Below are 14,997 nucleotides of genomic sequence, written 5' to 3'. Positions count from 1 at the left end.
AGCAGCCTGGCCCTAAGTACTAAGTAGGAGGTGTCTCTGAAAGTAACTGAAATAGTAGCTGAGTGGCATGTTGAGAGTCTGTGGGCAGCCTTGCCCATGGCTGCCTTGGTCATCTCTGCTTTGAAAAAATGGTGTCAGAAAGGCACTGATGACCAACCAATGCCAGGCTGAGGCTTTCTAGTTATTCTCTGGATTGGAAGACATTTAAAACAATAATTTTTCCAGTTTTTCCCTTTGGGAAACCCTGAGGCACAGATTTCTACTTGACAGTGTATTCTCTGCCAAAGACTACAAGGTTCAAGGCCACATGAGACATCAGGGAGTGCTCATTGTTAGACTAAAGGAAGTGTCTGTTTTTAATTTCTCATAGTTTTCTTGGTTTGAGTAAACCTGGCGTGCTTTGGTAAACATCTAACACTTAGGAGAGGTGGCTTCCACATGGGGTCTTGGAAGGACCCTGCAGCATATGTGTGTGATTGTCCTCTGGGGAAGTCACTAGCTGACTGTGGCCGTGTATTTGCTGTGAAATGCCCTCACCCCTTAACCAACCTTGGGTCTTTTGAAATCATCATGGATTCACAGGACATTGCAAAGACTGTACAGAGGGACCCCATGTTTTCCCCCAGTCCCCCAGACATACTGCATGTATGTAATATCATACGGGATTGGGAAGATGACCTTGGTACAGTCCACAATTTATTCAGGGCTCACCAGTGCATGTGTGTGTGTGTGTGTGTAGTTCTATGCAATTTGTCCTACATTTAGCGCCATTAAGCCACCACCACAATCGAGACAGAGCTCTTCTGTCATCCCACTCTCTTCTGTTGCCCCTTCAGTCACTTGCATCCAGTGACCACTAATTTAGTGTTCTCCATCTCTACTTGTGTCCTGTTGAAAATGTTAGATACACAGACCCATACAACTTCTCACCTTCTAAAGTTGGCTTTGTCCACTCAGCATAAAAGGAACCAACCATTGAAACAGCCAACAACTGGAGATCTGTCCCAGTTGTTGGCTGTTTCAATGGTTGGTTCCTTTTTTGCTGCTTTATAAACATTTTAGCAAAAGCAATCTTAACACTTAACCAACAATAACTTAGGTCACCATTTCTTGAACACTGTATGCCAATGGGTCATTGATTGAGAGTCTTCTGTCCTCAGAGGTCAGTAAAATAGGTGTTATCATCCCCTTTTTACTTATGGAAAAGCTAAAACAAGTTTAATAACGATCCCAGGTAACCACTCAATGCTTCTCCCCATAATGTGTCGTAGTCCCAACCTATACTGACTTGTTTGTTTGTTTGTTTGTTTGTTTTTAAAATATATCTTACTGATTTTTTACAGAGAGGAAAGGAGAGAGATAGAGAGTTAGAAACATCGATGAGAGAGAAACATTGATAGCTGCCTTCTGCACACCCCCTACTGGGGATGTGCCCGCAACCAAGGCACATGCCCTGGACTGGAATTGAACCTGAGACCCTTGTCCGCAGGCTGACGTTCTATCCACTGAGCCAAACCGGTTTTGGCCTGACATTTTTTATTTGCAATAATTTTTATATAAGAAGGATGCTTATCGCCGAAACTGGTTTGGCTCAGTGGATAGAGCCTTGACCTGCGGACCGAAAGGTCCTGGGTTCAATTCCGGTCAAGGGTATGTACCTTGGTTGCGGGCACATCCCCAGTGGGGGGTGTGCAGGAGGCAGCTGATCGATGTTTCTCTATCATCGATGTTTATAACTCTCTATCTCCCTTCCTCTCTGTAAAAAATCAATAATATATATATATATATATATATATATATTATATATATATATATTATATATATATATATTTAAAAGGATGGTTATCTTTTATTTTTAAAATATTTTTTTGATTTCAGAGAGGAAGGAAGAGGGAGAAAGAGAAACATCAATGATGAGAGAAAATCATTGACTGGCTGCCTCCTACATGTCCCCAACTAGGGATCTAGGTCACACTGGGAATCAAACCATGACCTGGTTCATAGTTCAGTACTCAATCACTGAGCCACCTGGCCGGGCAGGATGCTTATCTTTTGTGATCTATATTGTAGCTGTTTTTTTCCCAACTTACCGACTATTGTTAATAATGGAGGTTTTTCATTTGTCTCAGGAGACTATTTATTTATTTATTTATTTATTTTAGAGGAAGAGAGAGAGAGAGAAAAAATCCATCTATTCCTTCCATATATCCACATCTAGGTATGTGCCCTGACTGGGAATCTAAATTGCAACCTTTTTGGTGTACAGAACAAAGCTTCAGTCAACTGAGCCAACCAACCAGGACTGGTTTAATTTTTATGATGTGTTTTAGACTTGGTGCCATTTCTGAGAAATCCTTAAGAACTGGATGACAGTCCATTCTGCAGTTCAGATGTGCAGCATGAATGTGTCTGCTGCTTGTTACATCAGGTTGAGGGATATATGGCAAATACGCTGGGGGGTAGGAAAGCATGCCGTCACTGTCCTTGTCAGAGCAAAGACAAAAATTTACTAGGGGGCAGCAACCTCAACAGTGATCGCAGCTGAGCTAAACATCTCTGGCCAAGCGCACACATCTGGCTCATTCACAGGGCTGCTCGGAACACACATCCCTGGACCCAGTACCTCCAAAGACCGTGTGGCCTCCAGCAGGGACAGCCCCTAAACCTGGAGGGCAGGAGGCGTGTGGTCTGTGTGGTCCCTACTCCATTTCACAACTCACCGAGGATGGAAGACCAGGCGGCACCTTCCGGACTTTCTTGGGCTGCGTATCTGTTAGGAGTGAAAGGAGTGAGCCAACCGTTCAGCCTGGCTCCTGGCCCTCAGCCACAGCCCTTCCAGGCCCAGGGACACGCCTATCAGGGGTGTTAGGAGACACTTACTCCTGCTCTTTGGGGAGGAGACCTTTGGACTTCCCCTGGTTCTTTTGTTCTTGTTTTGTTTTGTTTTGTTTTGTTTTGTTTTTGTTGATCCTCACAAGAAGGTATTTTTCCATTGATTTTTGTTGTTAATCCTTACTCAAGGATATTTTTCCATTGATTTTTAGAGAGAGAGGGAGGGAGGGGGAGAGACACATCGATTGGTTGCCCCCCACCCCTGAATGCACCCCAACATGCACTAGGGATTGAACCTGCAACTGAAGGGACTGGAATTGAACCTGAGACTTTTCAGTCCACGGGCCAATGCTCTAACCACTGAGAAAAACTGGCTAGGGCTTTTCAATCTTTTTACCTTTTTATCTGTTACTGTGTTACTACCGCAGTACTACCCAGTGTTAATACTGTAGCTTTAGGATGTTCTTATAGTCCTACCTTAGTTGTTCTTTTTTAGCGTATTTTCTCACATATTTTCAGAGATGCTGATTCTTTTCCATGATCTTTATTTTATTTAATATTTTTATTATGTTCAAATTGTTATTTTTATAATTCTTTATTGCTGAAAATATTACATATGTCTTTTCCTAATCTTCAGAATAATTATGTCATGTCTCCTTTCTCCACTCCCCCCATACCAAAAAAACCTGTTGGGATTTTGAAATGTTAAATGCATAGATAAGTTTGTGAAGAATCATTTGTCTTTCCGTTGTAAGAACCTGGTATCTTTTCCATTTATTTAAGTTTTCTTTTTTTATCCTTAGTAGCGTTAAAGTAAACTTTGAAGATTGAAGTATAAAGCACTTAGTCATTTTATATAGTTTTTTAAAGATCTGATCATGTCCTTTTCAAGTGAGGGTTATTGCTAGGTATTCCAATAATTTCTGGGCTGTGGTTTGGGATCTTTTTTATCATATTTTCCACCTGATCACCTCCTGCCACCCGTTAATTATTTGCATTTTCCCCTTGGTTTGGTTTTCCAAATCACTCATCCTAAGATACCTAGCCTCCCCGTCCCAATGCAGATACCATGTCCCTTTTTGCAATGGCTGGTGTTTCTAGAACCATTACAACACATGCTGTTTGCTTGGTAAGCAGGACCAAGTCTGACACTGGCTATCGATTAGATATTGATCTTTCTTGTCTATGTTTATCTTGTTAGGGCGTTTCCTTACTGTCCAATATGCCCACAACAAAAAATGTCTCAGAATGTCCCCCAGTTTTCCTCGTGATGTCTGCTAATGAATGGTGGTTGTAACCCCCAGACGCTCCTTGAATTCTGTGCATGGCCTATGTTCTTTATTACTAGGTCTATTTTGCATTTTGCCCGTTTCTCAGTTGTGTTGGCCTGTACTTTTAGGCACTACTGTATGTCTGAGCCAGTCTCCAACAAGTGGTACCTTGTTCCTCTGAACTTGGGGCAGCGACCCTGCCCACTTAGACCCCCATCGCTTATAATCAGCCTGTTGAGATTTTGTTTGCTCCTCTTGTCCATTTTACTTAGACAAAAAATAATTCATTTCAGACACGTTTAAAAATAGTTCATGTTGCTTTCTTTCATCACATATAAAGTCACCTGTCCTTGTAGCGTCAGGAGGTAGCAACTGTGTCTGTCCTAAATCTGTGTTTTTCTGTTCTTTTGTCCTTGATTCCGCTTCCTTGTCCTTTATTTGTTATTGATCTTCCTTCCAATCTGCTTCATTGTTGGATCAATATTTATCAACTGACATTTTTCTCCTACCTCTTCTTCCTTGTTGCCTCCTCTTTTTAAAGTTTTTATTTTATTTTGATTTTTAAGTCAAAGACCACATTTGCTTGCTTCTGTTCTCTCTGGTTTAATAATCAGAGCCCAGGATTATACATTTCCCTCTGAGGACCATGTTAGTTGTATCCTGTTGATTTCAGTAATGGGTATTTTCCTTAGGTTTTAGAGATATTTGATAATTTAATTTTTTTTCTCTTTGAGTCTTTATTTTGGAGATTTCTGATTTCGGTTGGAAGTGGAGTATCTGTCCCTGGATTAATGAATTTCAATTATAGGTCACCAATGCAGAAATCAATGCAGCATGAGCTGCTGCAGTTATCCAAACAGTATAGAACGTTCCTGCTCTCACTGAAGTGGAGCCATTTTGTCATTCTTCACGAGTACTTGGGGACAGTTGGGTGTGGGGCCGTGAGGTCTTTGTCCCACCTGACCACATTTAGGGTTTATTTATTTATTTTAAATGTATTTTATTGATTTTTTTACAGAAAGGAAGGGAGAGGGATAGTTAGAAACATCGATTAGCTGCCTCCTGCACACCCCCTACTGGGGATGTGCCCTCAACCAAGATACCTGCCCTTGACCGGAATCGAACCTGGGACCCTTTAGTCTGCAGGCTGATGCTCTATCCACTGAGCCAAACCTGTTTCGGCTACATTTAGGGTTTTAATTTGTTTGACATCAAGAGAGCAGTTCAGCCCTAGCCGGTTGGGTTCAGTGGATAGAATATCGGCCTGCAGACTGAAGGGTCCCAGGTTTGATTCTGGTCAAGGCACATGCTTGGGTTGCAGGCTCCATCCTCAGAAGGGGCGAGCGGGAGTCAGCCTACCAATGATTCTCTCTCTTATCGATGTTTCTATCTCCCTCTCCTCCCTTCCTATATTATTGATTGTTTACAGAGAGGAAGGGAGAGGGATAGAGAGTTAGAAATATCGATGAGAGAGAAACATCAATCAGCCGCCTCCTGCACACCTCCTATTGGGAAGATTTGCCCACAACCAAGGTACATGCCGCCAACCGGAATCGAACCCAGGACCCTCCAGTTTGCATGCCAACTCTCTATCCACTGAGGCAAACCAGTCAGGGCTTAATGAAAATATTTTTTTTTAAGAGAGAGAGAGAGAGCAGTTCATCTCTCTGTGTTTGTTGTTCTCTCGGTGTTCCCCGGGTCCTGCTTATTTGATTGTACACTGGGTTATCAGCACATGAAACTTGGGTCAGTGGGGCTTCTTTGTGAGGTAAGCCCATCCCAGCAAAAAGCCATCACCTCTATCCCCAGTGAGCAATTGCCTCTAAAAAGACAGGCTTTTCGCCCTGGCTGGTATTTCTCAGTAGTTAGAGCACTGGCCTGCACACCCCAGAGGTTTGTGGGTTTGGTTCCTGGTCAAGGGCACATACCTCCCCTGCAGGTTCCATCCTGTTGGGACGAATTCAGGAGGCAACTAATCAATGTCTCTCTCTCAGATCAGTGTTTCTCTCTCTCTCTCTTCCCCCCGCCCCTTTCCTCCCTTCTGCTCTTTCTAAAAATCAATGGAAAAAATATTCTTGGGTGAGGATTTTAAAAAAAACAGACGTTTAGATGAATATTACAATTCCACCTTTTTGTTTCATGCTTTGGTTCATCTTTGTGCAGCAGATTATTTCTTGTCTTCGGATCTGCTTGTTCCAGAATGTCCTCTGTAGGTGCTGTGGCTTTAGTTTTCAAGAAATTAATTGTGAGGCTTACATTTTCAGCTCCTCATACTTCCAGGTTTGGTTTTCCTGTCTTTCTGCCTCCTCCTGTAGTTGCATATATGTCTGACATGTTTTCTAGAATTGGTTTAGAAAGGTCTGTGCTGGTTTGCAGCTCATGGTTTTAAAGAAGATCTTGAAAACTCCCATTTCTGGCTTTTCACCCGCAGAGGTGGAGTTACATGTCCCTCCTGAAGGAAAGTGGAGGAATGAGCCTCTACATCTCTTCCCCACACGGGTATCCTATAGAGCAGCGGTTGCCAACCGGTGGTCTGTGAGGTCTGAAAGGTTGGCGACGGCTGGTTTAAGGAAACCTTTGGAGCAGAGTTGCCAACCGGTGATCCTCAGACCACTGGTGATCAATGAGGTCCGGAAGGTTGGCGACTGCTGCTATATAATAAAAGCCTAATATGCTAAGTGCCCAACTGACCATTCGACCAGTCGCTATGATGCGCACCTACCACCACAAGGGGAAGACACTCTGACCAGTATGTTAGCTTGCTGCTGGCTTATCAGGACTGAACAAGATGGGCCGGACATGTCCTGGGGTCCTCCTGCGGTCCCCCCTGGCCCCAATTGTACACCGGTGGGGTCCCTCGGTCTGGCCTGCGCCCTTTCACAATCCAGGGCCCTTCTGGGGATGTCAAAGAGCAGGTTTCAGCCCGATCCCAGCAGTCCAGGCTGAGGGACCCCAACGGGGCATGAATCGATGCACCACACTGGGCCTCTAGTTTTGTAAAAATAAATGGACACTCTTTACAAACATTGTTTTCTCTTCATTGATGAGTTATGTATATTTGCATCCTGCTCAGACAAACATCCTGGTATTGACTCTGCTGCTTATTATGAGACCTTAAACAGATGACTAATCTTTGTGCCTCAGTTTCTCATCTGTCAAATTGGGATATTAGCAGCCACTGCAAGAAACCTGTGAGATAAACCATGAGAACTGTCCAGAGCAGTGTGGCACGTGAAGACCCCTGGTCCAGTCCTGTTGTTGATTTGATGGTGTCTTCACTTCAAGGCTAATGGGATGGGATCACCTTCCCCAGCCCCACTCATCACATCCTCCTGATTCGCACACTCATGTTTGGCCCCTCCCAGTCTGGAGTGTGTCTTTTTTTTATTATTATTGATTTTGTACCGAGAGGAAGGGAGAGAGATAGAGAGTTAGAAACATCGATGAGAGAGTGTCATCGATCAGCTGCCTCTTGCACACCCCCTACTGGGGATATGCCTGCAACCAAGGTACATGCCCTTGACTGGAATCAAACCCAGGACCCTTCAGTTCCCAAGCCGACGCTCTATCCATTGAGCCAAACCAGTTTTGGCTGGAGTGTGTCTTAAGGGATGATTTCCAGCAAGGGAACTTGGTGATGTTTGCCTTGCACAGGATAGTTAAGAGTAGAATTCCTCAGCCACCTGCCTTCCCACCTCCACCACCTCCTGTATCTGTCTGCCCGTGACATTCAGTGAATGCACATGTTCATCTTAATCTTCTGTGCTTTTTTTTATTCATTTTGGGGGGTTGCCAGTGAGCCCTTGTGGTCTCCAGCTCAGCAATGCTTGGCCAGCTATGTCTTTCACTCTAGTTTGGGGTGATATGCATGTTATAGAAAGAATTTCCTGATTGAGGAAAGGAGAAATCCAATGTCTCATGTGAACCAATCATGTGCAAACCTTTCAATAACACACTTGAAAGTAGTAGTATACTTCTGCAGGAATGATTCAGTTTGTGTTCTTAATATATATTATTGATTTCGGAGAGGAAAGGGAGAGGGAGGGGAAGATAGAAACATCAATGAGAGAGAATCATTGATCAGCTGCCTCCTGCACACCCCCTACTGGGGATTGAGCCCATAACCCAAGCATGTGCCCTGACCAGGAATCACACTGTGACACCCTGGCTCATAGGTCAGTGCTCAACTACTGAGCTACGCTGCTCAGGCTGGTATGTTTTAGTTAGAATACAAATAAGGGATGGGTTCTTAAAATGCATAATCGGTGGGGGAAGGACTGATAACTATTCATGGGAGTAGTGAGGGAGGGAGGGAGGGTCTGTCCCTATTTTTGTCATTTATAGAAGCGGATATGGGGACGGGGACTTCTTCCAGAAAGGGCAGAGCAGCACCCTGTTGTCTCTGCCAGGCACTTGTGGGGCCCATGCCTTCACCACAGTGGGTGCTGCTACAGAGGGTGAGGGGCCAACAGGCAAGTGCACATAGAAACTAGGCTCCAAGGTTGCTGGCACTTCACCCAAGATCACCCCTGCCTCACTGGCTGCTCTGCTCTCCTTCCCAGAGCCCAAGTGGGAGTCCAGGACCTTTTGGTACAAGTACCTCAAATCTGGCGACCACAGGATGGATTCCTGGAGACCACAGGAGCCCCTTGCTAGGTCCCCTACCTGCTGAGGCAGCCCCTCAGCCCACCCCCACCATCATCATGCTGGAAATTTTTTATTAGGAAACAAAATCTAAATGCAATGTATGAATATTCATTAGGATGGGAGATTAATATGCTTAATCATGAAAATTAGACAGCAATTAAACACCAGTTCTCTGGGGGAAATGATTAACACAATGCCACCAAAATAGAAGGATACAGTTTGAAGGAAGCAGGGGGCAGGCAGGATTTGGGGTGGAGTGTATGGAAAACTCCAGCATATGGGATTGGAGGTAGATTGGGAGTGGGGTTGTGCTGGTACAGGTGGCCCCCTCCTCTCTTGTTGTTTCCCCCCCCTCCCCACGCCTTCCCTAATTTGGCCAAGTGGACTTATTCATAATACCATTTACAGAGGAGGGGAACTGAGGCACAGAGAGGAGGGGCCTGGGACTGACCCACAGGGATGGTGTGGGAGCTGTGGCCCAGGAAGATGCAGGCCTAGGCTTCGTGCTCCAGGGGAGAGTCTGGGTCCTGGGTGGGTGCCTGGCGCCTAGAAGAGTGTCCGGGGAGATAAGGCCCCACCCTGCCCTGCCTTGCCCCTTGAGACCAAGATCCTCTCCCCACTCTCGTTAACCCGGGCTGCACCTTGGACCTCTGGTGTCCCAGCCGGCAGGCAGGTGGCAGGAGCCGTGGTGGTTTGTCTCTAACGGAGACTGGGTTCTATCCCAGAAGGACTGCCAGTCTGCTAGTGGATAGTCAGTGACAGCCGCTGCGATTCCACAGAGGGGCGCCCGCCTCCTGGATTAGCAGGACGGGCGAGGGGAGGCTCGCACTTCCCAGATCCAAGCTGACACTCACGATCCATTTGCTATGCCTTTGTGAGACTGAGCCTGGCGCAGAAGCCCCAGCCAGTGTGATCAGGGCTGGGGGAAGGATACGCAGTGTGAGTGAGGGCTCTGCCCAGGGTAGGCGTGGTATATAGGGGTTTGATGAATGGATAGGAGTTTACCAGCAGTGACATCTGGTAGAATTGTTTACTGAGCTGCAGACGTAGGAATATGCCAAGTGCCAGGATGTCTTGGACCCTTTACCACTGACAGTGGTGTCAGTACAGGCAGAACTAGAGTCGGGTGAAGTTGAAGCCCTGAAGCTGGTCTGGATTGGGATGGGCCCAGAAGTCATGCCGAATCGAATGAGGGCTCCTCTCCTGGGGTGATGAGGACAAGAGCTAGAACTGATTTTAGAGCTGGCCAGGGGTAAGGGTGACCCTCTCTCTCTTCCTTTCCTGCAGGTCTGGAGGACCGGCCCAGCTCGGGCTCTTGGGGCACTGGCGACCAGAACAGCTCCTCCTTCGACCCCAGCCGGGTGAGGAGCTATTGCCCGGCCTGAGACCCTTAGATTCCCTTTTCCAGGAGCGGGGGCCATATGAGGAAACTAGGGCTTAGAGGCGGAAGTTGGATACCAACCTAGTCTGCAGGGACTTGGGGCTTAGATAAGTGGGTTAAAGTCATGACTCGGGTACTTAAAAGCATGCCTGCCTCCCAAGCCCGTTTCCCCAGCTGTAACAGGTGCCCCAGCACCCCTCATCCCCACCTGTCTCTCTGCAGACCTACAGCGAAAGTGCCCACTTCAGTGAGTCCCATGGCAGCCTCTCTTCATCTACATTCCTGGGAGCGGGGCTTGGAGGTGAGTGTCTTTGGAGCACAGCCCTTCCCCCACACCACGTGGGGTCCCTGGGGGGTGGTCAGTGCACTCAGTAGCAACACTTCCGGGACAGAGGGTGTAGGTGGATATGGCCTAGACGTACAGCTTTCCCCCTGGGTCAGTGGGCCTGACCAAGTCCCCACCAGGAAGTACACTTGGGCAGCCTGGTGACTCAGAAGATTGGAGCCTGCTCTTACTGATCATGAGAATCAGCTCAGCAGGCCTGCACTAGAGTTCCACTCACTAGGCCTGGTTTAGGCTGTCTCCTCTTTAGACTCGGCTTCCCCACCCATAGGATAGGGATAGTCTCAGAACCTTTCTCTTACAGATTGTGAGGCCTTGTCCAACATTTCTGGTCCCATGACAGACAGACAGACAGATACACACACACACACACACACACGCACAAACACCTGCCCCTTATCTCGCAGATGAGCAAACAGGACTAGCAAGAAAGGACCTGTCCAGGGTCTGTGGCTGGTCATTGCTGGCAAGGAATCTGTCCTCTGGGACTGTTGGCCTGGACTGTTGTCCTCTGTGCCATCCCTCCCACCAGGGGACCATCCAGGTGCCTTGCTGAGCCCTAGCACCCCCTTTCCAGTTCTGAGGAAGCCTTGGGATAACTAAAGCTGGCTTCTCGGGAGGGTTGGGTGCTGTTGCCCTGGGTCAGCTCCCAGCTCAGCCCGGGCTGTAAGTGGGGTTTTAGTTCACTGCCTGAGAGTCCTAAGATAGCATCTTTCACACAAAAGTTGGTGCCACTGTTAGCAGTTTATAGTCTAAGGTGGTGCTGGGGGAGTAAGTGTGTGGACTGTGGGACCCTTGATGTGACTGACCATTTGGTGGGGAAACTGAGCCCAAAGGCACTTGTACGAACCCTGAGGGGACAGCACTTGCCAGACCCCACAGGTTCTGTGTCCCTTGCTGAGCCCAAGAGGGTGCAGAGTAGTGTTGGACAGGCGAGTGTGGCCTGAGGAGAATTGTGGCAGGGGACAGCATCCTTGCACCTTCTTTGCACAGCAAGAGTCTGCACCCATTTCCCAGACCAGGAAGTAAGGCCCTCACGTGGCCTAGGGTAGCCTCTGCACCTGCAGCTGTTCCCCTCTGGTGTTCCTTCCTTCCGCCTCTTCCTGGCCCAGGCAGTTCCCACGCTGAGCCTGGTCAGCAGGACCCAGAGGCAGCTGTGTCCCACGTCCACTAGCCTGTGGCCAAGGACTTCAGTGAGTGCAGCATAGAGCCCAGGCCAGGCCCAGTGGGGAGGTGGGTGCAGCCTTGGCATCCCTGGGCCTGTTTCTTACCCCTGGACTAGGCTGGAGACGGCCATTGTAGGTGGTGAGGGCCCTGCTCCCGCTCCCCAGGGGTGGGTGTAGTCTGTTCTTACATGGCCTCCAGCCCAGTGTGGCCCCTGATGAGACCGTGGTGGTTTTCTTCTCTGCTGTTTGTCCTTTTCCTACCCTAATGCCCTGATATGCGGGTCTAGCACATAGATTAGGTGCCTGATGTATGCCCATGGGTCTTCTCCCAGACCCTCAGCTTCTTGCTTCTGCCACCCCATCTCTTTGGAAACCTATATTTGGCACCTGCTCTGTGCAGAGCCTAAGCAGTGGCAGCCCCGACTGGCAGGGAGAGTCAGAGGTCTAGAAGGTAAAGCTGCTCCCCAGGCGGAGCCCAGAAGCCTGGCTGGGCCTGCCAGCTTTGCTCCCACACCCACCCTGAGGAAGGAAACAGTAACATGTCCCGCACTCCTGCACTGAGGGTGCGCCGCCTCTAGCCTCCAGGCCTGTTTGCTTATCCCTCAGATGACCCAAGGTCACCTTCCCTGAGGGGTCACTGGGTGTTGTGGGTGGGAGCATGACCCTTCTCCCCACCCCCAGCATACTTTGCTCTAATCAAAATTCTACTTTTAAAATAAAGAAAATGAGATTTTTTTTTCTCCCCTAAAAGGTGGAGAATGATTCAAATTAGCTAGCTGAGCATTCTGTTTCCTCACTCATGTTGCCATTGGCATCCAGGTTAAGCCAAAAACAAACTTAAATGTCTCAGCTATTGATTGATTCAGGTACCTGCTTCAGGCAAGGATGGATCCAAGCCTCTGTGCAGTCGCAAGAGTTTGTCCCCAGTGGAGGCTATCAGGCAGTGTCCCCACAGCCCACGGTGTCACTTGCCCACATAGGAGAAGGGCTCTTTCTCACCAAGTCACTTCCGTCAGCGCTCCCAGGATGTCATGAACTAACCCCTGGCAGGGCCTGGGCACTAAACTTCACAGACTCAAGGAACTACCACCACCACCACCACCACCACCCCCCAACATCAACCTGCCCTGGGATCCCAGCACCCTGGGAGTTTTATTCTCATGATCTCGAACAGAGGAAATGAGGTTCAGAGGTCAGGAGTTCTGACCTCGGCGCTCGCCCATCTCAGAGACCTGGAGTGTGTGGTGGACTTGCATGAGCCCCCCTGGGCCATCAGGGAAGGAATGGTGTCTATCCAGACTCCTGCTTGTCTGCCGGCATTGGGAAGGCCAGACCCACTCTGGTTCTCTCACTGTTGGCACTTGTGGAACCACTGCTTTATGCGGGCATGAGCCGGGTGCTTGGGACATGACCTCCCTGGGGCTGGCTCTGAGTGACCCTTTTTCCTTCCCTCCAGGCAAGGGTGGCGAGCGGAGCGCATATACTGCCTTCGGGAGAGATGCAAGTGTTGGGAGCTTGACTCAGGTGAGCTCCTGTCTGTAGGGTGGGGGCTGCTGGGGCCCATTGGCGCTCAGCAGTCTGCAGAACCCAGAGAATGGGTGGGTGGGACCCCACTTCTCAGACTAGAGGGGCATCGTAGATAGACAGGTACTGTCAGAGAGGGAGGGAAGCTAGTGGGAGCTACAGTCACCGCTCCACCCACCCACCTTTAAAATTTTAAACAAGTTGGTAGCAGTTTCCTCCCCTGATCTGCAGAAGGGTCCCTGGCTGAACCAACTGCTGGTCATTTTTCCAGCAGCTAAAATAGTAGTGGGACCTGGGGCATGCTGAGCTGGCCAGAAGTGAATGAGTGGGGGGCGGGGGAGGCAGGGAGGCCATAGCCCATGGCTCTCCAAAGATACCAGGCCAGCCCAGCAGCCTTGGGGTCTTGCCCTTTGTTCCTCCCAGGGAGCCAACCCCACAAGCCCCCAGCCCTGGGCGAAACTCATGCCCACCCCAGTTGTGATGCTGACAGCACTGGCTGGCCACAGTGGTGTAGCTTTCTGTCCAGGTCACCCCACACACACACCTGAGAGTTTCTTTTTTTTTTTTTTTTTTTTTTCAAATCAATCTTTATTGTTCATATTATTACAAAGGTTCCTCATTTCTTCCCCCCTCCACCAGGTTCCCACCCCACCCTCCGCCCCCTCCCCATCCCCCATTGTCCTCATCCATAGGTGCACAGTTTATGTTCAGTCTCTTCCTCCCTCCCTTTCCCCGATAGTAAATCCCTTTTCAGATAGTAAATCTGTTACTTAGCATTATCTCATATCAATAATACCTCCACATGCCCAATGATACACTTCACACAAAAGACATTTCCAAATAGGTCAACCAGCCTCATCCAGGCCCCACCCAAGGCACTTACAGATCAACACCCCAGCGCTATACTAACTCAACACATCCAGATCTAAGCCTTCATCACTTGATTCAGCAGACCCTCAAGTTCCCGCAAAAGTTTCCAGCCATGTCTGAGAGGCAGCCGTGGGCAGGTACAGGCGAGGAGCGAGCTGTTTCGGGCCTGGCTGCTCCGGGCCTGGCCTCTGTTGCTCTGGTTCGTTCCACAACCAGCTGCTCCGGGTCTGGTCACTGCCGCTCCCGACCTAGTTGCTCTGGACTTGGCTGTTGCTGCTACAGGCCTGGCCACACCCGACCCGGCTGCTCTGGGACCGGTTGCTCCGGTCCCAGCCGCTCCGGGCCTGGCCGCTCCCAGCCTGACAGCCGCTGCTCTGGGCCTGGCTGCTCCCAGCCTGGCAGCCATTGCTCCTGGCCTGGCCGCACCAGACCCGGCTGCTCCGGGCCTGGCCGCTCCCAGCCTGGCAGCCGCTGCTCCTGGCCTGGCCGCACCAGACCCGGCTGCTCCGGGCCTGACCGCTCCCAGCCTGGCAGCCGCTGCTCCTGGCCTGGCCGCACCAGACCCGGCTGCTCCGGGCCTGGCCGCTCCCAGCCTGGCAGCTGCTGCTCCGGGCCTGGCCGCTCCCAGCCTGGCAGCCGCTGCTCCTGGCCTGGCCGCACCAGACCCGGCTGCTCCTGGCCTGGCCGCTCCTAGCCTGGCAGTCGCTGCTCCGGGCCTGGCCGCACCAGACCCGGCTGCTCCGGGCCTGGCCGCTCCCAGCCTGGCAGCTGCTGCTCCGGGCCTGGCCGCTCCCAGCCTGGCAGCCGCTGCTCCTGGCCTGGCCGCACCAGACCCGGCTGCTCCAGGCCTGGCCGCTCCCAGCCTGGCAGCCACTGCTCCAGGCCTGGCCGCACCAGACCCGGCTGCTCCAGGCCTGGCCGCTCCCAGCCTGGCAGCCGCTGCTCCGGGCCTGGCCGCACCAG

At 49.8% G+C, this 14,997-nt stretch overlaps 1 protein-coding gene across 14 annotated transcripts in view; it reads left to right on the top strand.

Annotated features, from left to right (window-relative positions):
* The window catches only part of TCF3 (transcription factor 3), a 38,847-nt gene that overhangs the window by 8,479 nt on the left and 15,371 nt on the right, over window positions 1-14,997 (top strand). For all 14 annotated transcript variants that reach the window (XR_014794982.1, XM_084883508.1, XM_084883497.1 and 11 more), the window contains exons 4-6: window positions 10,038-10,111; window positions 10,354-10,432; window positions 13,097-13,164. Coding sequence is in view for 13 of the 14 variants with exons in the window: in XM_084883508.1 (XP_084739634.1) it covers window positions 10,038-10,111; window positions 10,354-10,432; window positions 13,097-13,164 (221 nt within the window). In the remaining variant the exon portion in view is untranslated. The remainder of the gene's footprint in view (window positions 1-10,037; window positions 10,112-10,353; window positions 10,433-13,096; window positions 13,165-14,997) is intronic.

This window comes from Pipistrellus hanaki, assembly GCF_964339955.1.
Source record: "Pipistrellus hanaki genome assembly, chromosome: 5".
NCBI classification, from domain to species: Eukaryota; Metazoa; Chordata; class Mammalia; order Chiroptera; family Vespertilionidae; genus Pipistrellus; species Pipistrellus hanaki.
This window is presented reverse-complemented; position numbering and strand designations above follow the sequence as displayed.